Raw genomic sequence first — 26670 nt, 5'->3', positions numbered from 1 at the left:
CACCACGGAGACTGTTCCCCCTGGGGACGAGGCACGAGGGGGAAATTGGTTCCAGATGAAACAGGAAGTGGAGAGCAGACAAAGAAAGGGCTGTTTTAGAGGGGAAAGGAGGACGGACCCCGAGTCTGCACACAGACACGCACAGAGTTTACTGCCCAAGCGTCACCAGGATCATTTTTCTTCTTCATTCTTGACTATTCTTTACATCTAGTTTTAGTCTGCCTCGTTTTCCTCACTTTCCCTCGGCTTCCCTCCAGTCCTCTCCGTCTAGACACCCCCATTCCCTTCATTCATCCACACGTCATCAGCACATCTGGTTTTTAGCTTTAGCCTCCACATCATTGACACCTAGCCTCACTAAGTCCTGATTTAAGCTAGCTCCTTGGGACCAGCTTCAACAGCCATTTGTGTTTATGGTCAGTGAAGCTGAGCCAGATCTTATCATCCATGATACACATACTGGTTTATGAAATTCAACAAGCATGATTTGAACCAACAAAGGAGCCTGGCCTGTTTGGAAATGGTTTGGCAACAAATCAGATGGGAATCAAATGTCTGTGATTTGCAAGTTGTTCCAGAAATGCAAATCAAAGATTGTTCAACCATCTTAGGCAAAATACGGGGTGGAATGTGAGGATAGCCAGAGGTTGTGCAAGAGGAGCCTGGCAGACGTTAGAGCGACAGCCACTTCTTTAATTCAGACGCTTTTATCAGCTCGTTGGAGTTACGGCTGCAGTGAACAGACACGATGCCGTTCAGTCGTCGCTAAAGAAAGAAACACAACATCCCAACCACGAATCTGCAGCCTCATCGATTATATCACTGCTCAGTGGAAGCTCCACGAAGGCACCAGCTGCATTCAGTCAATCCCATGTATTTGTGCGAATAGTGAAAACCAATGGCTCCAAATTCACTGACACAAAGTGTCCAAAGGGAGGACATTTTGGCCGGTCCTCACTTCTTTGAAGGTCTGTGTGAGGGTTAAGATGTGATTGTAGGGCTGAGGTTAGAATTGAGTGTTGGTTCTGCTTAGAGCAAAGGTTCAACGTCTGCCTTTAGTCTTGACGGTTAGGGTGAGAAGCTACGGAGGCATTATGTCAATGGAGGTCCTCACTAAGATGGAAATGTGTGTGTGTGTGAGCGTCCGCACTGGACGGTCTAAATCTGTGACTGTACACGGCCAACGCTCTGTTTGCTGAATGTCGGAGTCAGTCGTGCAGATTAACTGTGAGCAGCGCATCAGCACTTCTAAAGAGTCTGCGAGCACCACACACACACACACACACACACACACACACACACACACACACACACACACACACACACACACACACACAGTCTCTCTCTCTTGAGCGTCTTTCTCCCTTTAAGCCCCCAGACTTTATCTCCTCTAAGCAACGCAGGCTCAAACCCTGCTGAGCAGTCAGACTGAGCTCGTGACACTTTGTCTGTCTGTGCTGACAGAATATGATCCTCTGGGTAACTTTTCCCTTTCCCTCCTCCTCCTCCTCTTCACCTAGCTCTGCGCTAAACAATGGCCCAAATGACATGAGAAGAAAGAAGTCGGGGGCGGGGGGCAGACAGAACTAATCTAATTAAAAGTAATTATAGAGCAATTAGCCACAACAGTGGTTTTGTGGGACAGGGTCAGTGAAGGGGGGGGATGTCTGCTGGTGGATGGTGATGGGTGATCTATGTGCTTCTGGTCATACTGGTCAGATGCTGATGCTGTGGGTTTTAGGTTCTAGACGCAGGTCAGACTGTGGAGGGTTTTCCAGCTGCACAGTGAAACTTTGGCACCATCGCTCTGCCTCCACTCGTTTTCAAAGCCCATCCACTCACAGCGTTTCTCTGCTGTTGTCTCTTGCAGAACAATGAGCCGTTAAACCCTGGTTTCCATGGATACCCACCTCACAGTCAGGTAAGAGATAAGTGACCGCTTGCAATCCTGTGCCACAGTATATTTCAAACAGAGTGCAGTCTGTGGGTCTGATCCTCAGACCAACTAGTCTTTAAGTGAATGAAGCAAAAATCAGGTGAAATGCTGCTAGTTTGTGTGATGAACAGGATCCCCCTTTGCTGGGACAGATTTAGTATGTTCCTAACTAACGCAGGCATCATTATCTGGAGCTGCTTCTGAACGGTGGCTGTGCGAACTGATGGAGAGGAAGTGGTAGTGACTGAGCTCCTCTTCAAAGGCGCGACCCTCAGACAGCTGCTGAGCTCCACATGCAGTGCTGTTCCATGCTCTTCCATCCTCCACACGCCCTCTCTTTCTCCCTCAGTGTCTCCATGCATATTGCTCTCAGTAATGAGGGCCCGTGTGCAGCGCAGCGGACGTGCAGCCCAATATTTCCTTATCTGCCTCTGAGCAGCGCAGGGCATTGAGCAGCTTTGCACGCGTGCACGTGCACGTGCACATTTAAAGCCCTGTACATGAGCGGCCTCCTGCCCGTCAGGATGTGCAGCTCTCTGGCAGTGCCACAGGAGGGGAGTGTTGGTCTGTGAGCCTGCTCGCCCCCAGCCTCCCTCCACAAATAACAACAGGGAAGCTTCTCCCAGGCCTCGCTGCCTCTCCTGCATCCTCCCTCATATCCTCCCCCTCCACTCCCCCTTCACGCATCACGCTTTCACGTATCTCCTTTCTTGGGAATCCAGCTCTCTGAACGCGCAGAGACCCCCTGAGAGTGTCTCCCGTCCTCAGTTTCAGTGAATTTTATTAACTTAAGTCTTTCTTTGTATTTGTACATGGCATCAAATAATAAACACTGAAGGAGAGAGTGAGTGAAGTGAGTTGTTGAGGCAGAGAAGTGGAGCAGAGGTGCAGTGATTTAAGTCGTCTCGCCTGCAGGGCACCGTAGTGTGAGTGGAGCTGTATTGCAGTCGTAGCCTCGCAGCCTGGTTCAACAAACAGCTGGGCAGCTGCTCAACCCACAGCGCTGCATTTGTTTCCTGAATGATTTCCAGTCGCCCTTGCTGATGCGTGGTGCCCTCCAGCTCGCCAGCAGCTGCTCCTCCAACCTGATGCTGAGCCCGACGCCTCTCGTGCTGCAGTGCGTCTGTCCTGGTCAACGCTCCTGTTTTATGCTACGAATGCGTGTTGGAACGCGTGGAGACGCGGCGGCCGCCGCCGCTGCCGCCGGCGTGTGCGCAGTCACCACAAACCCAGAGGCTGCACACGTGAGCGCATTTACGTCCACCTCCAGTGGTGCAGTTGCTTGAGTCGCCTGTGGACAGTGTGCTGGAAGCAGCGGGTCTGTTTGACTGGTAACAATGGGCAGGTTTGAGCCCATGTGTTTGTGTGAGCCAAGGTGCAGCAGCGTGAAAATGGCCGCTGCACATCTGTGTGTACGTTACGTGTGTTTATCTCTGCGTTCAGTGTGTGCGTGCTTAATCCTCAGATCATCCCCTCATTCATCCTCTCATCCTCTCACTTACATCCCTAATCCTGTCATCCCTAGCGCTTTTTCTCACCCTGCCCCTGATCCATTTATCTCCCTATGCCGTTATCTCTCGCTCGCATCCGCTGCCCGTGGCTCTTGGTTTTCGCCCCTTCCACCACCACCTCCAATCACTGATCGCGCTCTTCCTCCATCCCTCTGGACCCAGTTCTAGCCAGACTCAGCAGATGTCTGAAAGCTTGGCATCAGGTCTTTTTTTCCGCAGAGTTCAGTCCCTCCCATATGAAATGCGGTGCAAGGAACTGCACTCTCATCTCTGCAAATTGGTGGGAAGTGATGGAACTGAGCCCGAGCCAGAAGGAAAAAGGCGCAGTGCAGCGCGGAGCAGATTCATGTTCAGGTTGAGCTTTTCTGGTGCGTCCTCACTTTTGTGCAGTCAGCTGCAGCAGATAGATGCTGATCTGGGAGCCTTCCCACGCAGCCGGCTGCCTTCCTGTCTACCGACTGGCCTACCTACCACTGCTTTTGGGAGCTGACAGCCTGCCACGCAATAAATAAATCATCAAAAAACGCTGCAATGCAGTGGGGGTCGCACTCGTGTTTTGTGCTCTCCGGCAGCTAGTGCGTGGTTGAAGGCAGCGTCTTCTTCCTTCCTGCTCCTTTTTTGACTCCAGGGGTTTCAGGAGACGGCAGCTTCTGCTCCATCCAGGCTCCGCGTTAGATGACTACATGGAACCGTGGACCCTTTGATGGATAGGAGGGACTGAGCCGGAGAAGGAGGGAAAGTTTTAAAATAGGGGCGGGAACTAGAGGAAGCACTAGGACATGTAACGCGAGCATGTGAATGACAGACGCAGAGCAAAGAGAAGAGAGAGGAAGAGAGAAGCGACTGGGGCTGTCAGGAGAAGGAGAGGAGACAGAAAGGCCCAGGAGGATCAGAGCAGCAGGGAGAAGCAGCGTGACGGCGGACGCACGGACAGGCTGCCTTCTAGAGCAGAGCAGAGCAGCGGCGCCGGCGGAGAAAGGGGGGCAGAAGGAGTGAACGAGGGAGAATTTGAATGTGGACCGAAGCCATCGCCAGCCCATGGTCCTAGAGCACAGGCAGCGGAGCCGAGGATCCGACGAGGAGGCGCTGAGCGAAGGGGAACGTGGCCGGAGCGGCACCGTGGAGCGCTGGCCAGCGCTGGTGCCTCTGGAGCAGACCATGATGGGGCTGTACTACCCAGCAATGCTGCCGGTGAGTTCAGGGCCCACCCCACCCCCCGCTCCGTGCACGTGTCCACATTCGCTTGGCTCCATAAACCCCATAATCGCTGCGCTGCCTACGACGTGACCTGTTTTGGTGGTGTCTTGGCCCAGGTGAGGCCTTTGTCAGATACTTGGCAGAGCTGCAGGCTCAGCAGGGCTTGTCCCTGCAGCTCTGCTCCTTTCACCTTAACTCTTTGCACTCGCATTCTTGTGGAGGAGCGATGGGCTCGGGGCTCGGTTCCGCTCCGTGCGTGTGCCACCGGCGTGGAAGCGCTGAGCAGCGCGTGCTGCAGCCGCGTGCTGCATACGTAGCAGTGTGAGAGCGGAGCTAGCGCTCGCTCGCTAGCGCTCGCTCGCTAGCGCGTGTGCTTCAGCAGACACAGCCTGAGGAGGAGAGGCTTCTCTGTTGGAGCATGTCCTGCTCTCTGGTCTCACTGGAGCTGCTGGGCCTCTGAACACGCAGGCAGACATGTTAAAGCAGCTGCTCGGACCGCGTGTTGACATACGTGTGCTGCGGCTGCTACATGAGTGCACCAGTGTTAAGTATGTGAGTGAGTCCACGACTGTCTGAGCCGCTTAAACTCCAACTGGGCCTGGATTGAGGGAGACAGGTGTCAGGGCACAGTTGTACACACACACACACACACACACACACACACACACACACACACACACCAGTTGTTGCTGGTAGCTCCCACTCCCCTTTAGCCAAACAACTGCAGACACACAGCTACTAATGATGAACACCCAGCTTGTTCTTTGATGACTGTATCACTTTCTGTTTGACTCTCACTGCTGATCCAACCTGAAGCTGGACAGATAGTTCTGTTTCATAGACTCAGATGAAGCATGGAGCTGTGTCCATACGGGACATAATATGATGATGATAATGCTTCACACTGAACCGTGTGTCTGTCCATCACACGCCTTCCTCCCCCTCCCCCGTGTTTCCCCCACAGGAGAGAGCGGCAGTAGCTAAACTCATTACTCCTCTTCAAAGAGGATGACGCCAAATGGAAGATGGTGGTGCCTGGAGGGGGTGAGGTCAGGGGTCAGGGCAGCACCATCCTCTGTAAAGTTAGTGGTGCTGTTAAGTCTTGTAGATGCAGGTGTCCTGCCAGATGTGACCACCCCAGAGGTGTGACACCACAAAGGTCCTATGCATTTGGCTCAAACAATAAGACTTCACCAGCCTCCTGGGTGAAAGTTAAATGCATCAAATATGTAACTGGGCAAATCTCCTTCCCTCTGCACTGAAGTGAAGGTTTTCATCTGTGCTCAGCATCTGTTGTGAGTAAATCTAAAACCCAGCTTGGCATTGTAGTAAAGCAGGCCATAAAGAGACGTTGTTCTGTCAAGTGGTGGCAGTTTGACCCACATTTATCATCCACAACCTGATTTACCTTTTCACTGTTCCTCCTTTCCTGTGATGAGGAGTAACTAGATCTGTTTCTGCTGATGTTGTTTTGTGACATGGAGCGTTGCAGAAGAACCACTAAAGGAATGAACATCCATCTTGGTTTGTTCTGTAGCTCAGGTTCATGTCTGGCTCCGTAACTGGTGATTGAATAATTTGTCTCCACACGGCTGAACGGACGTCTGACTGAATAGACTATAAATAATAATCAGCAGCTGTTTATGTTGCTGTCCCACTCACGTTCACATTTATGTCATATTCATGCATATTTATTTAAGAACAACAAAACTATGTTTCTTACTGCCTACTTTCAGTTCCGACTGAACGCAGCAGCCGATTCTGTAGGAAGAGGCAGTTTAAACCTGAATCCTCTCCCACACAGATACAGCATTGGTTCCGAGCCTCTCTTCAAACCCAAATGTAGACCTGTCTGTCATCTAAGGCCCATTGTGTTGTAAGCCCTATTTAAATATTTGCTTGGCTTGCTGAGTATGAGCAGTATGAGTTTACCTGGCGCTGAAGCTTGCATGCACACACACATATGGAGCCTGGACGTCCTGTTGTGGCCGGAGCAGTGAGGCTGTGGCCTCGATCCTCACGGCCCGTGAAGCGCTCACCTCACACCTGTCCTGAGTGCAGCCGCACAGCCAGCTCCCGGCTTCGGCACAAGGTGGAGCTCAGATTCTACTTTTCCAGCTGCGTTTAGCTCAGCAGCTGCCTGCACCATCAGGCTGGTGCCAACGAGAGAGGGGCTCAACTCCCTTTAAACGGTCGTCTGTGGCTGCAGAGACCAGCCCATTGTGCAGCCTGCATACCAACCACAGCCTGATGCTTCTTGACCGTCTTTCACGTCAGCTTAAAAATAACCGTCTTCCGCAGCTCTTGAATTTCCATCTTGAGATTATTGGGAGTGACAAATCAGCTTAGTGGCTCCATAATGGCTCCATCCTAAAGCCTCCGCTGCCTCTGGTGGCTCATTTGCTGCAGCGACTCACTGCTTGGCATGTGGCTGTCCCACCGCTGGACCCGTGCATCGTCCCTCGAACCCGGACGCTCAGAGCAGACAGGTGTGGAACCAGCACGAGGAGCGCTGTCACAGCCGTATCCACACCCAGCCTTCACCGGGTCTGTGTTGACTGACTGTTACTTTGGTAGAACAAACAGATGAATCAGTCGACTGTGTGAAATGTGCTTCTAATACAGATGCATTCAGGTCCAGAGGGACGATGACGTTTCCCTTGAGGGAATTTTAATTATACCTGACAACGCTTTACTCGAACACCTGTACGAGCTGATTCGAAGATGCAGACAGCTGAGTGGACTCCATTTGAGCGGCGCCTCTGCAGCAGCGTCCTGCCTGTCGGGGGACCCGTGCCCCACATGACCCCGCTCTGCCTGTAGAGCCGCAGTGATCTAGTGTGACACTAATGCTGCTCTCACCGTCGCTGCCTGAGGCCGTACACAGTGGCCCCACATGTCAAAGCGCACACTTTAGCCTCAGGCCTGAACTCGGACTTTGCACGCGTTGCGGTGCAGCGAAGCCCTGAACGGTGCAGGACTCCAGGTTCATCGGCTCCACGTGATGAGCAGCGTCTGGCCCTGCTCCTCTGCACACGCTGTTCCCTCGCTGAGGCTGCAGCAGCGCTTTAAATGTAAAGCCCTTAAGACAGCAGGACGCAGACTCCCCATCCTGCTGCAGCAGCCACTTCTGTCACAGTGGAACAAGCCTGTTAAAACCTGCGCCGGCTTCATTTGCAGATTTCTACCGATTCTAGCGTCCTTCATATGGTTTTTCATTGCTAGTAGTTGACGTGGAGCCCCAACGCATCCATCTCCGTCAGGCAGTGAATGTCACTGGGTGATGAGGGAGAACGTGTGGGGATGAAATCACTGCAAATAGAAGAATGTTGACCAGGATGAACAGCAGCAGCTGTTTTCACTGCCCGATGACTCTGTTTCCACCGCATCCACTATAAGCTGCAGTTAAATGAGCTGCGACTGAAAACATTAAACATTGTCTGTTGCCGGCAGCTATAACATTAGGTGACGGTATAATTAGTAGCAGTCTACAGATTCCTAGAAGTCAGCGGAAGCCAACGGGTTATTAATCTGGACACTGGCTCCATTTGCGTGCTTTGAGTGATGCTTGGTGCTCTTGGTTTGGGTTTGATTGATTCCTGGTGGTTTAGTGTGAAACGCTGTTGTTCCAGATTGAAGGTGAGGGAATTCTAGGGTCGATGCAAGTCAGCAACTGGATGCACATCCCACAAATCATCGTTGTAACTTGGAGAAGATGATGAGCTCTCTGGCAAATGGCACCAAGCGCTTGATATGCAGCGTTACACTGTGAATATTTGTTTTTGAGGGAATGTTTGACAGTTGTGACTGTTTTCACCGCAGCGTTGTGTTGCTGCTGAATCCTAATCATTTTACTCTGTTTTTTATAATTTCGTTTTACCACATTTGGCTGCAGAAGGTGACTCGGCGTCTGGAGACAGGCCTGTCAGTGTGATTTATGATTCTGATGCTTTTGATGATGATGATCTGAGCCGTCAAGGAGCAGACGAGCTGCATGTCACACGTCTGAGCACAGCCGACGGCTGCTGACACTGACGGACAGCTTCGCCGGGGCCTCTGGTTGAGTGTGGTGCTCGCTCATATGGAGAGTCCAACATCAGGAGTCTCAGCAGATGCCCGTTGGTGATGCGTTGGTCCTCTGGGTGAGGGCTAGTCAGCTGCACAGCGGCAGCCGTACAAGGACCTGGGCCGCTTTGATGGACATTGCAGCACACTAAACGCTGTGAGTGACTCAAGAGGCGGGTGGTGGTGGTTTGAAGAGTAGAAAAATGTCCCTCCGGCTTCCATCAAACGTGGCAGACGAGGGAGCGCGCGAAGGGGATGAACGGAGACGTGCACAGGAAAAAGAAAAGCACCTGAAGACGATGAATTAGCACCACTGATGCCTTTCAGCCGCTCCTGGGCTTTTATTTTGGTGGGGAGGTTTGCAGGCTGAGGCTGCTCCTCCCTCTCATCCCTCGTGGCGTCTCAGGTCACACTAAGAGGATGGTCCTTTTTGTAGCTGGAAGATCAGACTGCTGATAGAAAACACCTCAGTTTGAAACTCAATATGCTCGGTTTCAGTTGTGTTGCGATTGACTTTCAGTTCAACCCGAGCTGAGCTTAAATCTTATCTCATGATGTCAAAATCCAGTCTGGAAAGTTTGAGAGCAGACGTATCCCTAAAATACAATCCCCTCCCGTGCGGCCCTGGTTTTTCCGTTGTTTCTCTTTCCTTCCCTCATTCCCTCCGACCATATGATGCTGCCATGTAGGGCAGTGCTGCTGAGGAATGTCTGGACCTGAGCAGCACTCTTTTCTCTTCTGATCCTGATCCTGATCCTGCTCTCAGCCCTCGCTCTGTTTATTAGTTCATCAATTTTTCCACTGATCATTTTTGCCAGTGTTTTATTGGCTGAGTCGAGACAGCAGTCAACACGCGGCCACGTGCGCTTCGTCAGGGCCTTTTAAACCTCGACTGTGTAAATATTTGACCACCTTAAAACCACCCGTGACCGTCCGAGATCTTTGGCGCTTCCTTCAAGCTCAGCGACAGGATAAACAAAGTCGTAGGCTCGCTTTTATGAAGCCCAAGCTGCTGCGCTGGCCCAGTGCAGCGTCTGAGCAGCACTGTTTAATCAGCTAATGACACGGCGGCGCTGCTGATGAGTTATCACAGCGGCCTGGAACTGTCTGTCTGATCCCAAGCGTCGTCTCTATCGGCTTCGTCGTTGGCCACTCTGTGCAGCGTGTGGGACACACCCGTGGGCTGGATACAGGCCACTGCAGGTTTATGGGCCTGCAGGTTCCAACAAGTGTGTGGAGGCTTTGATTCCACCTAGCAGGCCCTGGATGAGGTGAATTTTATTGGCCTATTATCTCTGAACAGCCTTTTTCAGTATGTGACACTCACTTCCAGCCGTAGCGCAGAGAGCGAGGCAACGAAGCAGTTCCCACATTTTAGCTTTCATTTAGCAGCTGTGAGCTGCAGATGGGCCTGTTCCAGCCGGCGCCGCACGGCCGTCCCTGCAGAGCGGCCATGAGCCGTCGGCTTTTGGTTTGCTCTGTCTGATTAGGAATGCAGAGAGCTCCCACCCACCCCAGATGGGCCACGGCAGAGCGGCTGCGTGGCGCATGCGACCGCCGCCTCCTCCAGCTCACATCACTGTGCACAGAAGCCCTGGAGCTACGCTGGAGCTAAGGTGCATGTGTTGGAGCAGCAGCTCAGTTATAGACGCCATGTTGCCGCTGGTGCATCTGAATTATTTACAACGCAGCTGTATATAAACATGTGGCGCAGTGTGTTTGTCCTTCCGTCCTATCAGCGTCTTTGTATCTCAAACCGTGTATTGAATTTTCTCACTCTTAATAATAGATGTGTTTGCTGTAAATATTTGATGGTCGGCCGACTAAAAACCTGCCTGTCAGAGATATGAGGTGCAGGAGGAGAGAGTGGAGCTGTAACCCCCTCCGTCCGGGCGGTGCTTCCCCTCTAAGCTGCTTACTCACTATGTCTCCTCTCCTCCCTCCCCCGCCTCCTCCCACAGGGCTCCCAGGATTCGACAGGAGGACAGGAGGGCTTGGTGGCCCCACCCTTTGCAGCATTCCCTCCTCCTCCCCCTCCACAAAACGGGCTCCCAGGCACAGAGTTCGGCCCTGGGACCATGTTTGGCGCCGGAGGCCAAGGTGCAGCAGAGGGAGCTGGGTCGAATGGAGCGCCCACTTCCTCCAGCAGCACCAGTAACAATGTAAGCTGTGTCCTCATGAAGCTTTAGCAGCCTATGGAACACAGGGCCTTGAGTGACCCATAACTGAACCTGTCCAGGTTGTTTGTTTTCTCTGGGCTGCATCCATCCTCTTTCAGGGACCCACAGGGAAGCGGTGATGCTCACTGAGAACAGAGCGTGGCCGTTTGTTTGGTACATGGTGAAACTCGTAGCCAGTTCTGGCTGCGTGGAGCGATTATGTTGAATCGCTGCCATGAAATGTAGGTGATCCAACACCTACCTACCTCCCTGCCTTTTGTGTGAAAAACATATTGGAAGGATGATTATGTACTGTATTATGGACATTCTTTCTCCGTCCAGTGAACCTCATCAGGTGTATTCCTGTTATTCCCAGTGCAGCCAGAGCTGTACTTAGCGGTTAGCATGCTAACCAGCGCTGCTTCTGTGGCACCGTGAGCCTGTTATCAGCCCACATCAGCCTCAGAGCAGCTGGCTACGAAACGTTTACTTTAAAAGCTGTCTGAGAATTTAATCTTCCTTTGTGTTTCATTAGTAACTTGGTTTCTTCAGATGTGTTTCTTTTTTCAAATTCAGTAACCGGGCAGATGCGAGTATTTCCTCCTACACCGTTTGCTTGTCTTGAACCCTCTCTTCTCTACTCTCTCCCCCCCAGGGGAAGGTGGAGGAGGCCTCCCAGGGTGAGGTGGGGGTGCAGTGCATTGGAGGAGCCTCAGGAGCAGGTGGCTCTGCAGGAGAGTCTGCAGATGCCAAAGGGACCCCAAAGCGCCTCCACGTCTCAAACATCCCTTTCCGTTTTCGGGACCCTGACCTCAGGCAGATGTTTGGGGTAAATAATGATTGTCTTGATTAAAGCTGCCGCGTTACTGTGTTAATGAGACAGAGCGTTAGCCTTCCAGGTCTGCTGCTGGTGCATGTGTTTATAATAGCTTTGAAGCAGAGCAGGACTCACTGCAGAGGGACAAACAGATGCAGTTTGGGGTGAGAGCGCCCTCTAGTGTCCAGTCGCTGTAGTTCAGGCTGAGCTTGGAACCAAACAAAGCAAAAGGTATTTGTACTAATTTGTGTCTTTAAATTTATCCACAGCAATTTGGGAAGATTCTGGATGTAGAGATAATTTTTAATGAGAGGGGTTCGAAGGTAAGTGTGCGCACACACACACACACACACACACACACACACACACACGCCTGTCTGTGCATGTGACGCTTTGATGCTGCCCACGTCTTCACGCATGGTCCCTCGGACGCTGCCTCTGTAACCTCTGCTTTGTGCACCACAGGGTTTTGGTTTTGTGACATTTGAAACCAGCGCAGACGCAGAGAAAGCCAGAGAAAAGCTCCACGGCACGTTGGTGGAAGGTCGTAAGATCGAGGTAATCTTCCTCTGTCTCCTTTGTCCAGCTCGCTCCTCCCTCCTTCAGTGCTCTGATGCAGCCCACCGTGTCGTCTTCTTTGGGTCACACAAATGCTTGTTTTTGTGGTGGGAGGTTCGGGAGCGGTGTGTGAGGCATGTTGGGTGCTTTCCGTCCGTCTGCCCACTGATGTGTCACTCTACTACTTTCTCTGCAGCAGTTGGCTGATATTTATGTAGCTGGCACCGGAGGCACAGAGGAACACAGCGATGCACCGGGATGATGCATGGCAGATTGCAGTCAGATGCTCGTCTTCTGCTCCTGTGTTCCCTGTGCTACTGCTGCTGCTGCTGCTGCTGCTGCTGCTGCTGCTGCTGCTGCTGTGGCTGAGTGGTTGTGACGAGCTCGTCGCTCCTGGTGCAACAGCAGCATGTCTGTAATCACAGCGACACTGACGCATGCTCACTCCACAGTTCACAGTCTTCTCACTGAGATGTGCCCTTCGGTCCTTCTGTGTGTGAACGTCTCGTTTCAGGTGGTTGATTTTGATTTGACTTCATGTTGACTTGCCTTCTTTTGTTTGTAACTGAAGCATGTGCTGAGTAGGTGAATCTTATTTTAATTGGGCTTCATCAGCCACTTGTCATGGATGGACTTTGATTGATTGACTGGAGACGCTGTAAGCCGGGATTTCTGCATGGGCTTATAGAGTGTGTGTGTGTGTGTGTGTGTGTGTGTGTGTGTGTGTGTGTGTGTGTGTGTGTGTGTGTGTGTGTGTGTGTGTGTGTGTGTGTGTGTGTGTGTGTGTGTGTGTGTGTGTGTGTGTGTGTGTGTTACTCCCTGCATGATGGATGAGGATAGCTGGACCCATCTAGTTGTGTGTTGTCAGTTCTGCTGCAGTGTGGTCGACAATGAGAGACAGCCGCCATCATGCTCTGCATCCTCCACTCAGCCAATCAGCAAGCTGAATCCGTACGCGTGGAGCCACGTGGCATTGCTTTAACCCAAATCTGTGTTTCTTTCCAGGTTTTGCATGACATTCCTCACACAATTTATTCCTCGTTCACTCTGCATGTTGTGCTCCTCAGCAGGAGTGTGTGTCTGCATGGGCTTGAAGAGACGAAGGCTTTTTGCAGCCGTGGGTTCGTGCGTTTGTGTTCTTACACTCTTTCAAACGAGGAGAAAAGCCTGGACATTTGTGTTGAAGCGATGTTCTGTGGATGTGGTCGCAGTGACTCCAGCATACTCTCAGTTTGTTGAAGACGTTAAATTGACAAACTGAGATATCTGGACCGGCTCTGTGTGGTGTGTGTGAGGCGTGCAGCTCCCCGCTCCTCTATGAGGCCGTTCTCGTGCTGCATGTCCGTCTCTGCTGCTCAGCTTCGGTGCTGATCACTGCTCCGGCTGCTTGTGGGTCTCGAGTGCACGCTGATGGGAGTCCGTGACGCCGTGCTGCCCGTACGCTGCATGTTTGTGGGCTTGAACTTACACTTGGCCTCTCTGTCTGAACTGAAACTCACTGTGTTCCTGCTTCACGGCTCCCGTCAAACTCCGTGCTACAGGCACGTTCAGACGTCTCTGAGCCCGTAGCTCCTGCTCTGCAGTGACTTGGTGCTCGGTCTGTGGGCGCAGAGCTTTAGTCAGTGGCGTCATGTGCTGCTTGTGCGTGGAGGCGTGCATGCTAAGCTACAGACCAGCACGTTCACGCCTGAGCAGCGCTCCACTCCCAGGAACGTTCTGTACGTTTGTTTGCATCTGAGTGCAGAAAGCTTGATTTAACGTTGGAGGGCGGATCATTAGCAGCACTAACCTCCCCTCACCGTTGGGGTCGTCTGATTCATAACTCTGCGTTGCTGCATGTTAGAATGAAATGTGAGTCTCTGTGCGTTTGCTTGAGTGAACATGTGGAAAAGGGGACGGAAGGTTTGCCCTCTGCCCTTTTCTAAGCCTCTGTCTGTCTGTGTGCTCCATGTTTCCTCCTTATTCCTTCAACCTCTTGGCGCCACTGACTTTAAGAGGAAAAACGTTCTACAGCAGATTTTCTCTCCTATTCTTTCTGTCTGTTTTGTTTCCACTTGTTGTCATCTCCTTTGTTTTCAGCTTTCTCTTTTATTTGTATTATTTGTCCTGTGTGTGTGCGTGTGTGTATATTTATATATTTTGTGGTGACTGGTAACAAAAATGGAAATTAGCGGATCTCACCCCAAACGCACATTCTTCTCCCGTGGCTTAAATGGACCACCGTAATGTGTCAGAACTACCTGCGCTCGTCGTCTTGGCTGGAACAGACCCAGACAGCGTTAAAGCAGCCTTTGCTCGTCTGCTCGTGTGATGGAGGGTGGGGTGCACTTGTCTCTGCTCCTCTGACTCTTCCTTGGAGGTGTTGCAGTTCAGCCCCTCCCTGGACTGTGCATAGATTTGGGGGTCAAGGCCCATATTGAAAATGAATCCTCCCTGTGACTGGTCTGATTGTTGTAACGATGCTCAGGGCTCCGTTCAGCATCAGGAGCTCTCTCCCTTTTCCTCCTCTTCTCACTTCCTGTTCTGCTGTCGGCTCTAGGACGGGGGGGCAGGGGCAGTGGGCTTCTTTTGTTAATAGGAATATTTGTTCCTTTATTTATTATATTTTTTCTGTTTCCCTGACGACTTCTGTGTGTTGTTGTCAGTCTCCATGGTAACCACTCGCTGTTCCTACGGCAACGGTAAGTTGTCTCCAAACATTTCTCACTGAACTGACCCCCACCCACCCACCCACCCCACCTCCCCAATCAAATGGACATCAGCACATTGAACACTAGGTAGCTACAGTGTTAGACTTTGCATTTCCATGTGATGTGATGAGCAGCGGCCTACGCAGAGATGTCAGAGAGCTCGCTGGTGTTATGTAACGTTACACCTCACGGTATCACAGGCACACACACAGACAGACGGACACAGCATCTTTCAACAGATTGGCTCGTTTAGCAGGAATATTGTCTCCACATGCCATTAACACCTCACTGGGAATGACCGAACGTAATCACCCTCCTCTATGCAATGACACAGCTTCCCACAGTCCATCTGATTAATCCTCTCTTCGACTGTGTGTTCAGTATTCATCTTCTTGATTAATAAAAATCAACAGAAATGATATGAAGCTTGGCTCCCTGTTGCTGATTGCTTTGAGTGAATGCAGACCCTGAACGGCAAAGAAATAACGCTGCTCTGGTTTTGAATTTCTTTACTCCATCGACCTGCCTGCTTTTAGCACCGTTTAGCTCGTCTGCCTAATGTTCCCCAGTCTGATCCGTCCCAAAACAGTCCGTAGGTTTAGAAACGGAGGTTCAGGTTCAGCATGTGGCAGAGCAAGCGAAGCCGACGCCCGGATCGGATCCCAACCTGCACGCAGCGTTTCCACCGGCGGAGCCGGGACGAGTCGGGTCGCACCATTCAAACACGCATCGGTGCTGATGGATCCGTGCCAGTTCCTCCGTGCGCCGGCTCCATGGTTGGTCTGAAGCAGACGTCTGACTGTAAATCACACTCGTCTATTTGGTTTAAGCTCAAATCTACATCATCTCCAACCGCCTACGTTTGTATTGGATCCGAGTGAAGTGAAGAAGCCGTGAAGCAGCTCCGAGCTGTTTGTGTGCTGCGACCCGCTGGGCGACGTGCCGGTGCCGGTGCCGGTCCTGATCCGGTCCGCCAGCGTTGTGGAACCATATGCATCTCTAAACCGACATGGGGTTTACCTGGCTGTGTTTGGGTCTCTATTACGCTGCCATGTGTTTTTCTTTTGGTTTTCTGTAGTGGACTGTGTGTGTATTAGTAGTGGTAGTGGTAGTCGTAGTGAACTGGTCTCAGTTTGTGACACACTCTTCTAATGCCTGGCATAGTGTCTCGTCTTTATTTTGTTTCTCTCCTTATTTGGGAATGAGGATTGCTCTCTCTCTCTCTCTCTCTCTCTCTCTCTTTCTCTCCCTCTCTCTCTCTCTTTCTCTCCCTCTATCTCTCTCTCTCTATCCCCTCCCTCTCTCTCTTTCTCTCCCTCTCTCTCTCTCTCTCTCTCTCTCTCTATCCCCTCACCCCCTCCCTCTGTCTCTCTCTCTCCCTCTCTGTCTCTCTTTCTCTCTCCCCCTCTCCCCCCCCCCCCCTCTCTCTATCCCCTCACCCCCTCCCTCCCTCTCTCTCTCTTTCCCCCTCTGCCTCTCTCACTCTCTTTCCCTCTTCCTCTCTGCCCCCCCCCCCCTCTTCCCAGCATCCTTTGGTGCTCTGTTGCTCAGCCCACCACACATAATGAGATTTTCAGGAGAATGGTCACCAAATCTAATTGCTTTATTTGAATGATGCACCTTGGTGTACATGTTTTCTTTTAAATGATACTTGTCGTTGTTTTGTGTTGCTCATGGAAATGTTCTCCTTGGGTTTCTTTCTTTCGTTCACATGGTTTTTGTTTGGACTGGCTCTGTCTCCTCTGACCTGCATCCGTTCCTCTAACTTCCTGTCCCGTCTCTGTCTCGTGTGTGTTCGATGTGGGAGTGCTGCGGTTGTTTGGAGTGGTGCTGCATCCGACGCTTGCCGATTGGCTGAGTCTGACCTTGTTTCTTTTTTGGTTTGTAACTCACTCCTGGTCATGTGATGCGCCCGTACTTGGCTGCGTGTAATTTCCGTGTTCTACGATTATTCGTTTTGTCAGACAATGTTTTTGCACCCCCTCTTTCTCTCCCTTGTATTTTTGATGCTGTTTCTTAGGTTTGTAAACCCCACACGTTTGGTTTCATATGGAAATGACAAGAGGGCAAAAAGTGGAATGAGCAATGTTTAATTAATCGTCAACACTCTTCCATATTGGTCTCTGTTGATTTGCATGTCCACCGGTTTAACCAGTAATTGCACATGACAGCGCCACCGGTACAAACAGCTGATTGGCCCCGTTTACAGCATGAAACGTCTGATTAGCAGCTGCGTCGGCGCTCGGCCGTTCGAAGCATCTGCTCCTTATTTCCATCTGAATGAAGCTGTGACTCGGTGAGAGGCGACGGTCGACTGCATGCGCTCCGTCGCTCCTCGTCGTTGAGCCCAAAGGTCGTCCGGCTTTAGTCGGTGGAGCTTTAACAGCACCACGATCTCTTCTCCTAAAGCTCATCAGAGGAGACGATGAGGACGAGTGTGAGCCTTTGAAGCTCAGAGAGGAGATTATCAGCCGAAGCGTAAAGACCATGCAGACAGATCCTCAGTACTTCACCTGTGCATGAGCATTCAGTCAGAACCCCCCCACCACCACCACCACCACCGGGCCGCCCTCCTCGCTCCAGTCACCAGAAGTCAACTCATTAACTGCATGACGACTAAGCCCCTTTAACGAACCCCCTCCTTTAACGCAAAAACACACGTCCTCGAACGACCTGAAGCTCAAAAGATCCACAAGCATTTCAGTGTCTGTTCGCATTTCAATTTGCAGTCAGAGCTGTAAAAGACACGTATGTGAGCAGGGCTTAGCGTTAGAGGCAGCAGGTGTCTGAGGTCTTCAGGGGCCCAGTGGACCCAACACGGCCCTCCCTGGACCCGATCAGGTCTGTGACGGCACACGCCGGACCCGTGGAGACCTCCCCTGAAGCCTGTAGACGTGGAACCTGCGCGGCTGCTGGCTCTGACCGCCTGCTCCTCTCTCCTCAGGTCAACAACGCCACAGCCAGAGTGATGACCAACAAGAAGCTGGTCAGCCCCTACCCCAACGGAGAGGCCCTCAGCACGCTGCCCTATGGTACCGGCCTCATGGCTCCTCTCAGCTGAGCTGCCCCGTCGTTCCCTGTTAACTTGTCTCCTCTGCTCCTTGACTCTCAGCAGGGTGGAAGTTGAGTCCGGTGGTGGGGGCCGTGTACGGGCCGGAGCTCTACGCAGGTACGACTCCGCGACCTCAGGGTCACTCCGTCCGTTGTTTCCTGCTCGTCCCTGCAGACGTGTCCTCGTTTTGCCTGTTGTCTTTAACCCCCCCCCCCCTCCTCCAGTTCCAGGGTTCCCCTACCCCTCAGCGGCGGCGGCCGCCACAACGGCGGCGGCGGCGGCGGCGTTCCGCGGCGCCCACCTGCGGGGGCGGGGCCGGCCCGTCTACAGCGCCGTGCGTGCTGCCGTGCCCCAGCCCGCCATCCCCACCTACCCCGGGTAAGGAGCGCGGGCCGCACCGGACCGGGCCGGACCGGGCCGGAGGGGCACAGCAGTGGGTCACACGGACCCGCTGTGCATGTCGTTGCTGTGCTGCCATGGTTGGCTGCACATAGAAGCACAGTGATTGGTTGATGGCTGACGGTCAACTCCAGCTGACAGGATGAATTGATGGGGGATGCCCTCTCCCTCTGAGCTCCGCGGCTGCAGCGGTGGAGCTCAGATGGAGGCAGTGCTTCCTCTGCATGCTGCATGGGTGTGAAATAACTCTCTCTCTCTCTGTTCTCTGTTTTGTTTGTGCTGTGTTGTGACCTTGATCCACTCTGGGTTTTGGGACTGTGCACCACTCGTTTGCACCCTCCCCTCCACTATACCTCCCCCCTCTTCTCCCCCTCTCAGCGTGGTGTATCAGGATGGGTTTTACGGAGCTGCAGACTTGTATGTAAGTAAACGCACCACCCACGACACCCCCCCCCCCCCCCCCCCCCCCCCCCCCCACGCTCCTCTGTCCTGCTCTTTTTCCCTCTGGGGTTGATTCTGCATGTGCGTCTGGTCATGCGCTGCACAGAGCTGCCTGCGTCCAGGTGAATGAGCCACGCCTGATGATAATGATGAGGGGCTTTTTCCTTTAGGGTGAGACTAAAGTATTAAGATGTTCACCAGAAGCCGCGTCGGACGTCACCTCGAAGGCTGCTCTGTGGGCGGAGGCCACCGCGTGCATCAGTGTGCGAGTGCGTGTGAACTAGTGTGTGTCTCCAGGTTGACGACGGTTGTTTCTGTTCTCTCTATAGACTAGTGTTTCAGGACTCAGTCCTTAGTCCCAGATTGCCTCAGGTAGGGTCACCTCAACAAACCGTGTGCGTTGCTTTCCTGTACTTCCTCCTCTGATCCTGTGAATCACCTTCTGATCTGGAAAATGTTGTCTTGTAGTCGTTGACCAACAAATGACCACTGCTTGAAGTTGACTTTCTACTAACTCCCTTCAGAGAAGAGCTTTGTCTGTCTGTCTACTAAACCACTAAACTGTAAACCTTCCAGTTTGTCCAAAGGAGAACCTGGTCTCTCTTGTTGGGCCGGATATTTTTGGAATGAAGCGCCAACTATTCCTAGCTTAGCGCTCACAAAGCACAGGGAGGTGAGACGCTCCAAAGGGAGAACACGGTCTCTTCCTGAACGAACTCCGTGACTCTGGCCAGGACGAAGCATGTGCTGATCAGCTGCCCCCCCCCCCGGCCTTGCTCTCACCCTAACACCTCGTCCTGCTCTGCTCCACGCCTGCGGCGGCGCCTCTGGTGCTGTGCTCTGCTCTCGTCGGGTCTTTTCTGCTTTCTGTAACGAGCTCTGAGTCGGTTGCTGGGTCGTGCATGCAGCGTCGGACGGAGACGTGACTTGTAGTGTCAGCGTAGGCCTGTGTGGGTGTGTTTGTGCGTGTGACTCTTTCCCATCTTCCTCCATTTCTTTCTCCCGAATCAATCGACACAAGTAATCGTAATAACAATAACGATGGAGGTCACGAAGCTCCTGCCTCTCATCGCGTCCTCAGACTTGTTCTGCGTCGAGAGAGGTTTTGACCTGTTTTCACCTCCCTCCCTCCATTAGTGGTGGTAACACCTCCCCCCGTCTCACCCATGAATCCCACCACCCTCCACACAGAGATGCAGGATACTGTGGTTCCCGTGAATGTTCTGCTGTTTTCATGATTCTTGAAGGCTCCAGTTGACGTATGCTGCGTCTGTGTCTGGATCTCTGCTGTTCTGACTCCAGCCGGGCGTCCTGACCCCCTGCTGTGCTGTGTTTTTGTCTGCAGGGAGGCTACCCCGCTGCAGCCGCCGCCGCCGCCGCCGCCTACCGCTACGCCCAGCCTGCAGCCGTAACCGGGGCAACCGCTGCAGCCGCCGCCTACAGCGACAGGTGAGGCCAACACGAGCACAGGTCGATGTGTTACACAGGCACCTCAGTGCATCCATTTAGATGTGAAACTGCAGCATCAGCTGGTCTCCGTCCTCGCTGCATCTTCCACCTCCCACTGAACGTATCTGTCAAACCAAACAAAGGTGTGAATGCTGGAGCGCGTGCGAACACCTTGGTCCTCTTCTAACCTCTGCGTGTCTGTGTTCAGTTACGGCCGCGTCTACACCACAGACCCCTACCACGCTCTAGCTCCGGCTGCTGCTGCTTACGGGGTCGGCGCCATGGTGAGGAACGCACATGCTGACGCTCTTCTAACATGCTAGCTTTGCACTCACTGATGTCGGGTGGTTCTGTGTGTTCCAGGCCAGTTTATACCGGGCAGGATACAGCAGGTTTGCTCCGTACTAGCACCACAGCCCGCATCCACGAACCTCCCGTTACTCCAGAACCCCTTGTTTCCAGCGCGCCTCCATGTTTCTGCAGATGGACTTTCTTTGTCTTTTTGTTTTTGTGGCGAACCACATCATCCCTCACTACGCTTTCACTACTCTTTAAGTTTGTCACTGACATGGGAACCATGAGAAACCACCGGGAGCGTGACCCACGTAGGAGGACGGGTCTGAACGCCAGGCACCTGTCTGGACCGACACTAAATCCACGTCCCTGTAATCAGACCTGCACATGTCCGTTAGGCACCAGCAGGATGCTGCTTCAAACACTACATGGGTGGAGAACCAGGACCGGACCGGGACCCGACGCTGACGGAGAAGCTGGGACACGGTCTGACTGACTCTATGGGAATAATTTTACCTCTTAGTCTTAGTTTCCGACATTCTCCCCGTCCCCACCCAAACAACCAGGAAACACGAGGAAAAAAGAAGTCATGTTTCAAAAAAGGATGAAAATGACAAAGGAAAAAAAGTGTTTGTTTTTCTGCATTACCTCAGTTTTTCTTTTGCTGCGTCACAGACGTTGATTTTGTTCTCACTCCTGATCTGCACGTTTATTACTATGAGTGCGACACTACGATGGGATGATGGGTCTTTCTGCCCACTTAGCCCACTTAGAGCATCCACCCCACCCCCCTTTCCCCCCAGGCTCACGGGGCTTCACCATAAAAGGACTCGGTGCACCTTCTTCCACGTCCTGGACCGCGACGAGCCAAGGAAGCGCTGCTGAACACGAACAGAGCTGGTTGGAAGCAGAGTGCGATATTTACGCCTGCAGGCACCAGGCGGAGCAGAACCGGTGCCTGGTCCCAACTCAGCAGAACAGAGCGGGCCACATTAAAGCCCTCAAGCAGTGAGGCCTCTGTTTATAGTCCTAGGTGTCCACATCGGTTTGTAATTTTGAATCCTGCGTCTCTGGGATTGTAGTTTTAAATTCTCTACCGGCCTCTGAGGCAGAACCTTTCTACCCCCGTCTCCATATCCTGTGCTGTTGTTGCTATTATTTGCTTTTGGTTCCAAAGATTTCTTGAAGCAAGCACATTTTTGGTCCTGATGTATTTCTTATGTTAATGTTTTCTATTTTAAAATCTGAGGGTTGAAGCTGAATTTTTGTGTTTGCTGCCCGTTGATCATTTCAGTCCACGCACTCGTCTCACGGCTCCTCGTGGTGACAAAGGGAAGTTATTTAGCTAAAGGAGGGAGGGGGAGGCGCGTGCAGCGCTGCGGCTCAGAGGAGCAGCGTGTGGGAGCGAGAAGCCGAGCCATTAATCAGAAACCGACAGGACGACATCAGCTGCTGCCTGTAGCCGGTGGGGCGGACGGTCACACACAGGAGGCTGCTGGTGATGAGGAGGAGTGTTTTTGATGTGTGTTACCTCTTTTTGTCTTATTATTCCTTACAAGTATTATCAGAAGTGTTACTATGCATGCCTGTGTCAGAGAGGAAGGGCCTCATTTCATTTGTGCATGAAATCGAATCCTAGTGCTGGAGGAGCTGTTCACGTAGCAGGAGGTTGTGATGGGAGGCGACAGACGTGAAGAAGCTCTCAGCGACGGTCCAGTTCTGGGTGCGGAGGAGGGGGGAGGGGTCGGTCCACCGGGCTTCAGCTCATCTCATCATGTGTAGGTTTAAAGAGCGCGATCGACTCGGCCTCGTGCTCCGACCCGCGTACGGCGGCCTGGACGACCCGACCCCCCCTCTGCCCGGACCCAGCGGCTGTAGAGGCATTTCATGAATGGGTTTGAATCGCATGTGGAGGTTTTTTACATCACATGCTCCTAAAAGCTCATTTATCAAGTGATTTTTTTATTTCAGTAAGTGACATGTATTTTCTTTGTCATCCTTGTGTCTGCTTTCTGTTTATTCTTCATTATTATTGAATGTATATAATAAAACTGTTTGGTTTTTATGTGGTTGTTGAATCTTTATTGCCTGCGTCTAACTCGTCATGTCTCTGCTTTGACGCCCGGTCGGTTCCTGTTCACTCGGGTTTTCTCTCGGTCCAGATCTGCAGCTTCAGCCGGCTCTGACTCCCTCATGGCTGCCAGAGGGGAACAATGTGGAGCGATCTTTAATTGCATCTGGAGTTAATGGCTGTAAATAGGTTGGATGTGGTGGAAACCGCATATCTCTGCTAATTGCTCTAATCCACAAGAGGCCAATTGCCAATTTGATGCCATGTTCTGTCTGAGTAATTGAAGTCAGACTATTGTGTGGAGAGAATGAAGCGTTGCTGATCGAGGGAAGATTGGATGTATTAACTGGAGGTTTGACCTTTGTCGACCTACAGGCTGGTGGAGCAAAACGTGTGTCATGACACGCGGATAACTAATATGAGCTGATACTGAACGCGTGCGCTTGTCTGTGTATTGCCTGGATTTTGGTCATGTTACATGTGTGTCCATTTAGCTTCATTTGTCTTTGTGGATTTCTTCCTTCGGAACCTCTGAGCGGCTGCCTGGACCGGGACCAGGCGGCTCGGTTCCACCTGCAGGCTCATTTGGTGCCAGCACACTGCCCCCTGGTGCCAGTACGGTGCTACTACCACTCGGTTTGGTGAAAAACATCCTGGAGACAAATCTTTATTGACAACATGTAATAATTAATAATAGAAACAGCCGTTTGTGACTACTGGTAAATATTCATCTGCGTTTGAGTGCAGCACAGTCACATGGTTTTAACTGTAACGCTGGTAACCGGGTTCCTGTCGGCTGCTCTCATCCAGCTCATCCTCTCCATCGTTGACCCATGGTGCTCTTCAACAGCTTCTCGCCTCATCATCACCTGTTACCTTCCATCTCACACTATCACACTAACACACACTTGGAGCGTTGGCCCAGTTTACATGAAGCTCAGCTGGAGAACTCGGAGTCAAGTCCTTAAGAGTTTGTATAACATCACAAAAATATTTGCATTTGCACAAAAAGCTTAAAGGTTTTTTGCTGAGGAGCAGGTTGTGGCCGGCGCTGGTGTGAGAAGCTTCACTCTTCACTGTAATATTCATCGTACGGTTCTCCATAGTTGGTGGTCTGAGGTCGAGGGATGGTGTAATCCTTCTCTGGGTCGATTTCCTGAAACGCACACACACACACCACACACACACACACACACACACACATCCTGTCACTGCAGCTGCTGCTGTGATGAACTGCTCCTTATAACAACATGACTTGGTTCTAATTGCCTCCAGTAGTTAAAGGTCGTGTGTTTAATTGCAGGCTGTGAGGAGCTGGATGGGTTTATTACTCACTGTCATGGAGAAGCCCGACTCGTAGGGCGAGCGGAGCGACGGGTCCTTTCTCCTGCCTGAGGGGAGACACAGTCACAGCCAGTTATTGGTGGATGTGAGGCTTCATTAGTGGTGACTTTTGTGGCTGGACTCAGCTCTGATGTAGGTTACGAAGCCGTGTGTGTTGTGTGTGTTGTGTTGTGGTGTGTGTGTGTGTGTGTGTGTGTATGTGTGTGTGTGTTTATTAGTGTGTGTGTGTGCATGTTTAGGTGTGTGTGCGTGCGTGTGTGTGTGTGTGTGTGTGTGTGTGTGTGTGTGTGTGTGTGTGTGTGTGTGTGTGCGTGCGTGTGTGTGCGCGTGTGGTGTGTGCGTGTGTGTGTGTGTCTGTCCTGTGTGTGTGTGCGTGTGTGCCATGTTTATGTATGTGTGTGTATGTGTGTTTGTGTGTGTGTTTATTAGTGTGTGTGTGTGCATGTTTAGGTGTGGTGTGCGTGTGTGTGTGTGTGTGTGTGTGTGTGTGTGTGGTGTGTGTGTGTCTGTCCTGTCTGTTCTGTCTGTCTGTCTGTGCGTGTGTGCATGTTTATGTATGTGTGTGTGTGTGTGTGTGTGTGTGCATGTTTGCGTCTTTCTCCTTATTATTGATGGTCAGGAGTTTTCACCTGCCGCCAGTTGGGACAGAAACAGAACGGAGGTGTTTTTAGGGAGATCTTTGTTTTAGGTCATTTCAGGTTTCCTGCTCTGCATTAATACGACTGTTACTCTATTATTTTGCACTGAGGGAGCGGAATGAACGTGTTCGGTCTCGTTCTCACACCAAACAAGCAGTAAGATGACATTCATGTGTGCAGCTGGGATTACCCAGAATACAATGCGCTGCGAGTCACACGCCGACTTCCTGACACTCACCTCTGCGGTTCTCGCCGTCGTTCTCAAAGCTCCCGTTTCCTCCCTGCCCTCCTTGGGACCCGGCCCCGGGCTCTCGCCGCTGGTGCCGGTCCAGCCGGTGAAGTCCAGAGGCGCGTCCTTGGACCCCCCACGCCTGCAGAGCAAGGCCAGCTGGGCCAGGCCGTGGCCCAGCAGCAGCACCCAGCCGTTGGCCACCAGCGCCACGCTCAGCACCGGGTCAATCCCACTGCGGCCGGCGGCCCAGTTGCACGTTCCCCCCTGGTCAGCATGGAGATCCAGGCCACCCACACGCCGGCCGACAGCAGCAGCGTGAGGAACAGCAGCGGCGCCTGCACGCGGGCCCTGCTTGGTTGTTGGGCCCCGTGTAGCTGTAGCTGTGCGTGGAGCAGGAGCGACACGTGAGGTGCAGCGACAGGACCAGGCCCGCGGCCAGAAGGCACAGCACGAAGATCTGCAGCATGGCCAGTTCCTGCTGGCTGTAGCTGCACGGGTTCTGTCCCGGAGCAGCACCAGGATCAGCCACTCGGTGGAGATGATCACCTGCACGGCGAACAGCCCCAGGGCGATGGCGGGCCTCGCCCCAGCCCCGCGCCGCCGCCAGGGCCCCAGCAGAACCAGGCAGCGGGCCAGCAGGCAGGAGAAGGCGAGGGCGAAGAGCACGGCGAAGAGGAAGAGCGCGCGGGGCAGGTCTGAGCCGAGAGGCGCACGATGAAGGCGAAGGTGGCGCCGAAGAGCCCGGCTGTGGCCAGCAGGAACAGGCTCATGGAGGCCACCGGGCCGCCCCACGCGGCCACACTGCTTCCTGGAGGAGGCGCAGAAACACAGCGCCCACAGCAACAGGCCCAGGAGCAGCAGGAGGCTGAAGAGGAAGCCGGCGGTGGCCAAGGTCTCCACGATGATGCCCCACGCGGCCCAGCGGTCGCACAGGAAGCGGTAGGCGGGGCTGAGCCCGGCGCCGCAGCCGGGGACGCCGCTGAGGGAGCTGAGGTTGGACGAGGCCGAGCTGCCGTTGGTGGACTGGCCCGGAGCGCCGAGAGGGAGGAGGAGGAGGGAGGGGGAGGGGGGGAGCGCCGAGGAAGAGCCCATGTTGGAGGATCCACTCCACCCGAAAACCGTCCGGCAGCTGGAACAAGAGGCGGCCGTCAGCAGAACTCGCAGCAGCAGCAAAGCGTGGAAAAGGAAGCAGGGAGTGGAGGACAAGCCAGAACACGAGGCCGGGTTGGGCCGGGCCGGGCCGGGTCGGGCCGGGCCGGGAGGCAGCAGGCGGATTCCCACCCGTCCAGATCGCAGCAAGCGATAAGTGAGCGCTTCCTGCAGCCCAGAGCGCAGCCTTTGTCTGCTCCAGATGCTGATAACCTTCAGCCGCTTATCGCCCCTTCATTTGTTTAGTGGCTCAGATGCAGCAGCGACACCGATTTGTGAAGCAGTGGCTGCAATCAATCATTGATTGCCATGTTCTGGTCTGAGTAATGAAGTCAGACTAATTGTGTGAGAGAATGAAGCGTTGCTGATCGAGGAAATTGGATGTATTAAACTGGAGGTTTGACCTTTGTCGACCTACAGGTGTGGAGCAAAACGTGTGTCATGACACGCGGATAACTAATATGAGCTGATACTGAACGCGTGCGCTTGTCTGTGTATGTGCCTGATTTTGTCATGTTACAGTGTGTCCATTTAGCTTCATTTGTCTTTGTGGATTTCTTCCTGGAACCTCTGAGCGGCTGCCTGGACGGGACCAGGCGGCTCGGTTCCACCTGCAGGCTCATTTGGTGCCAGCACACTGCCCCCTGGTGCCAGTACGGTGCTACTAC

General features: G+C 52.8%; 1 protein-coding gene and 1 pseudogene across 8 annotated transcripts in view; one reads left to right on the top strand and one right to left on the bottom strand.

The window, feature by feature from the left end:
- LOC114860228 (RNA binding protein fox-1 homolog 2-like) overlaps positions 1 to 22633 on the top strand; it is a 29167-nt gene extending 6534 nt beyond the window's left edge. The window contains exons 2-13 of one of the 8 annotated variants that reach the window (XM_029158662.3): positions 1871 to 1921; positions 10671 to 10871; positions 11524 to 11697; positions 11955 to 12008; positions 12151 to 12243; positions 17878 to 17965; positions 18049 to 18102; positions 18210 to 18363; positions 18763 to 18805; positions 20171 to 20274; positions 20483 to 20558; positions 20638 to 22633. In XM_029158662.3, coding sequence (XP_029014495.1) covers positions 1871 to 1921; positions 10671 to 10871; positions 11524 to 11697; positions 11955 to 12008; positions 12151 to 12243; positions 17878 to 17965; positions 18049 to 18102; positions 18210 to 18363; positions 18763 to 18805; positions 20171 to 20274; positions 20483 to 20558; positions 20638 to 20682 — 1137 coding nt within the window. In that variant the 3' untranslated portion in view covers positions 20683 to 22633. Of the gene's footprint in view, positions 1 to 1870; positions 1922 to 10670; positions 10872 to 11523; positions 11698 to 11954; positions 12009 to 12150; positions 12244 to 17877; positions 17966 to 18045; positions 18103 to 18209; positions 18364 to 18762; positions 18806 to 19154; positions 19198 to 20170; positions 20275 to 20482; positions 20559 to 20637 lie in introns of all 8 variants that reach the window. The other 7 variants (XM_029158661.3, XM_029158660.3, XR_008695342.1 and 4 more) reach the window with 7 other exon arrangements.
- A 678-nt stretch (positions 22634 to 23311) lies between these two features.
- Positions 23312 to 25960, bottom strand: LOC114860794 (G-protein coupled receptor family C group 5 member D-like; annotated as a pseudogene).
- Positions 25961 to 26670: the final 710 nt, after the last annotated feature.

Source organism: Betta splendens, chromosome 8 (assembly GCF_900634795.4).
Source record: "Betta splendens chromosome 8, fBetSpl5.4, whole genome shotgun sequence".
Lineage (NCBI taxonomy): Eukaryota > Metazoa > Chordata > Actinopteri > Anabantiformes > Osphronemidae > Betta > Betta splendens.
The sequence above is the reverse complement of the archived record's forward strand: the minus strand, read 5'-3'. Positions and strand labels throughout refer to the sequence as shown.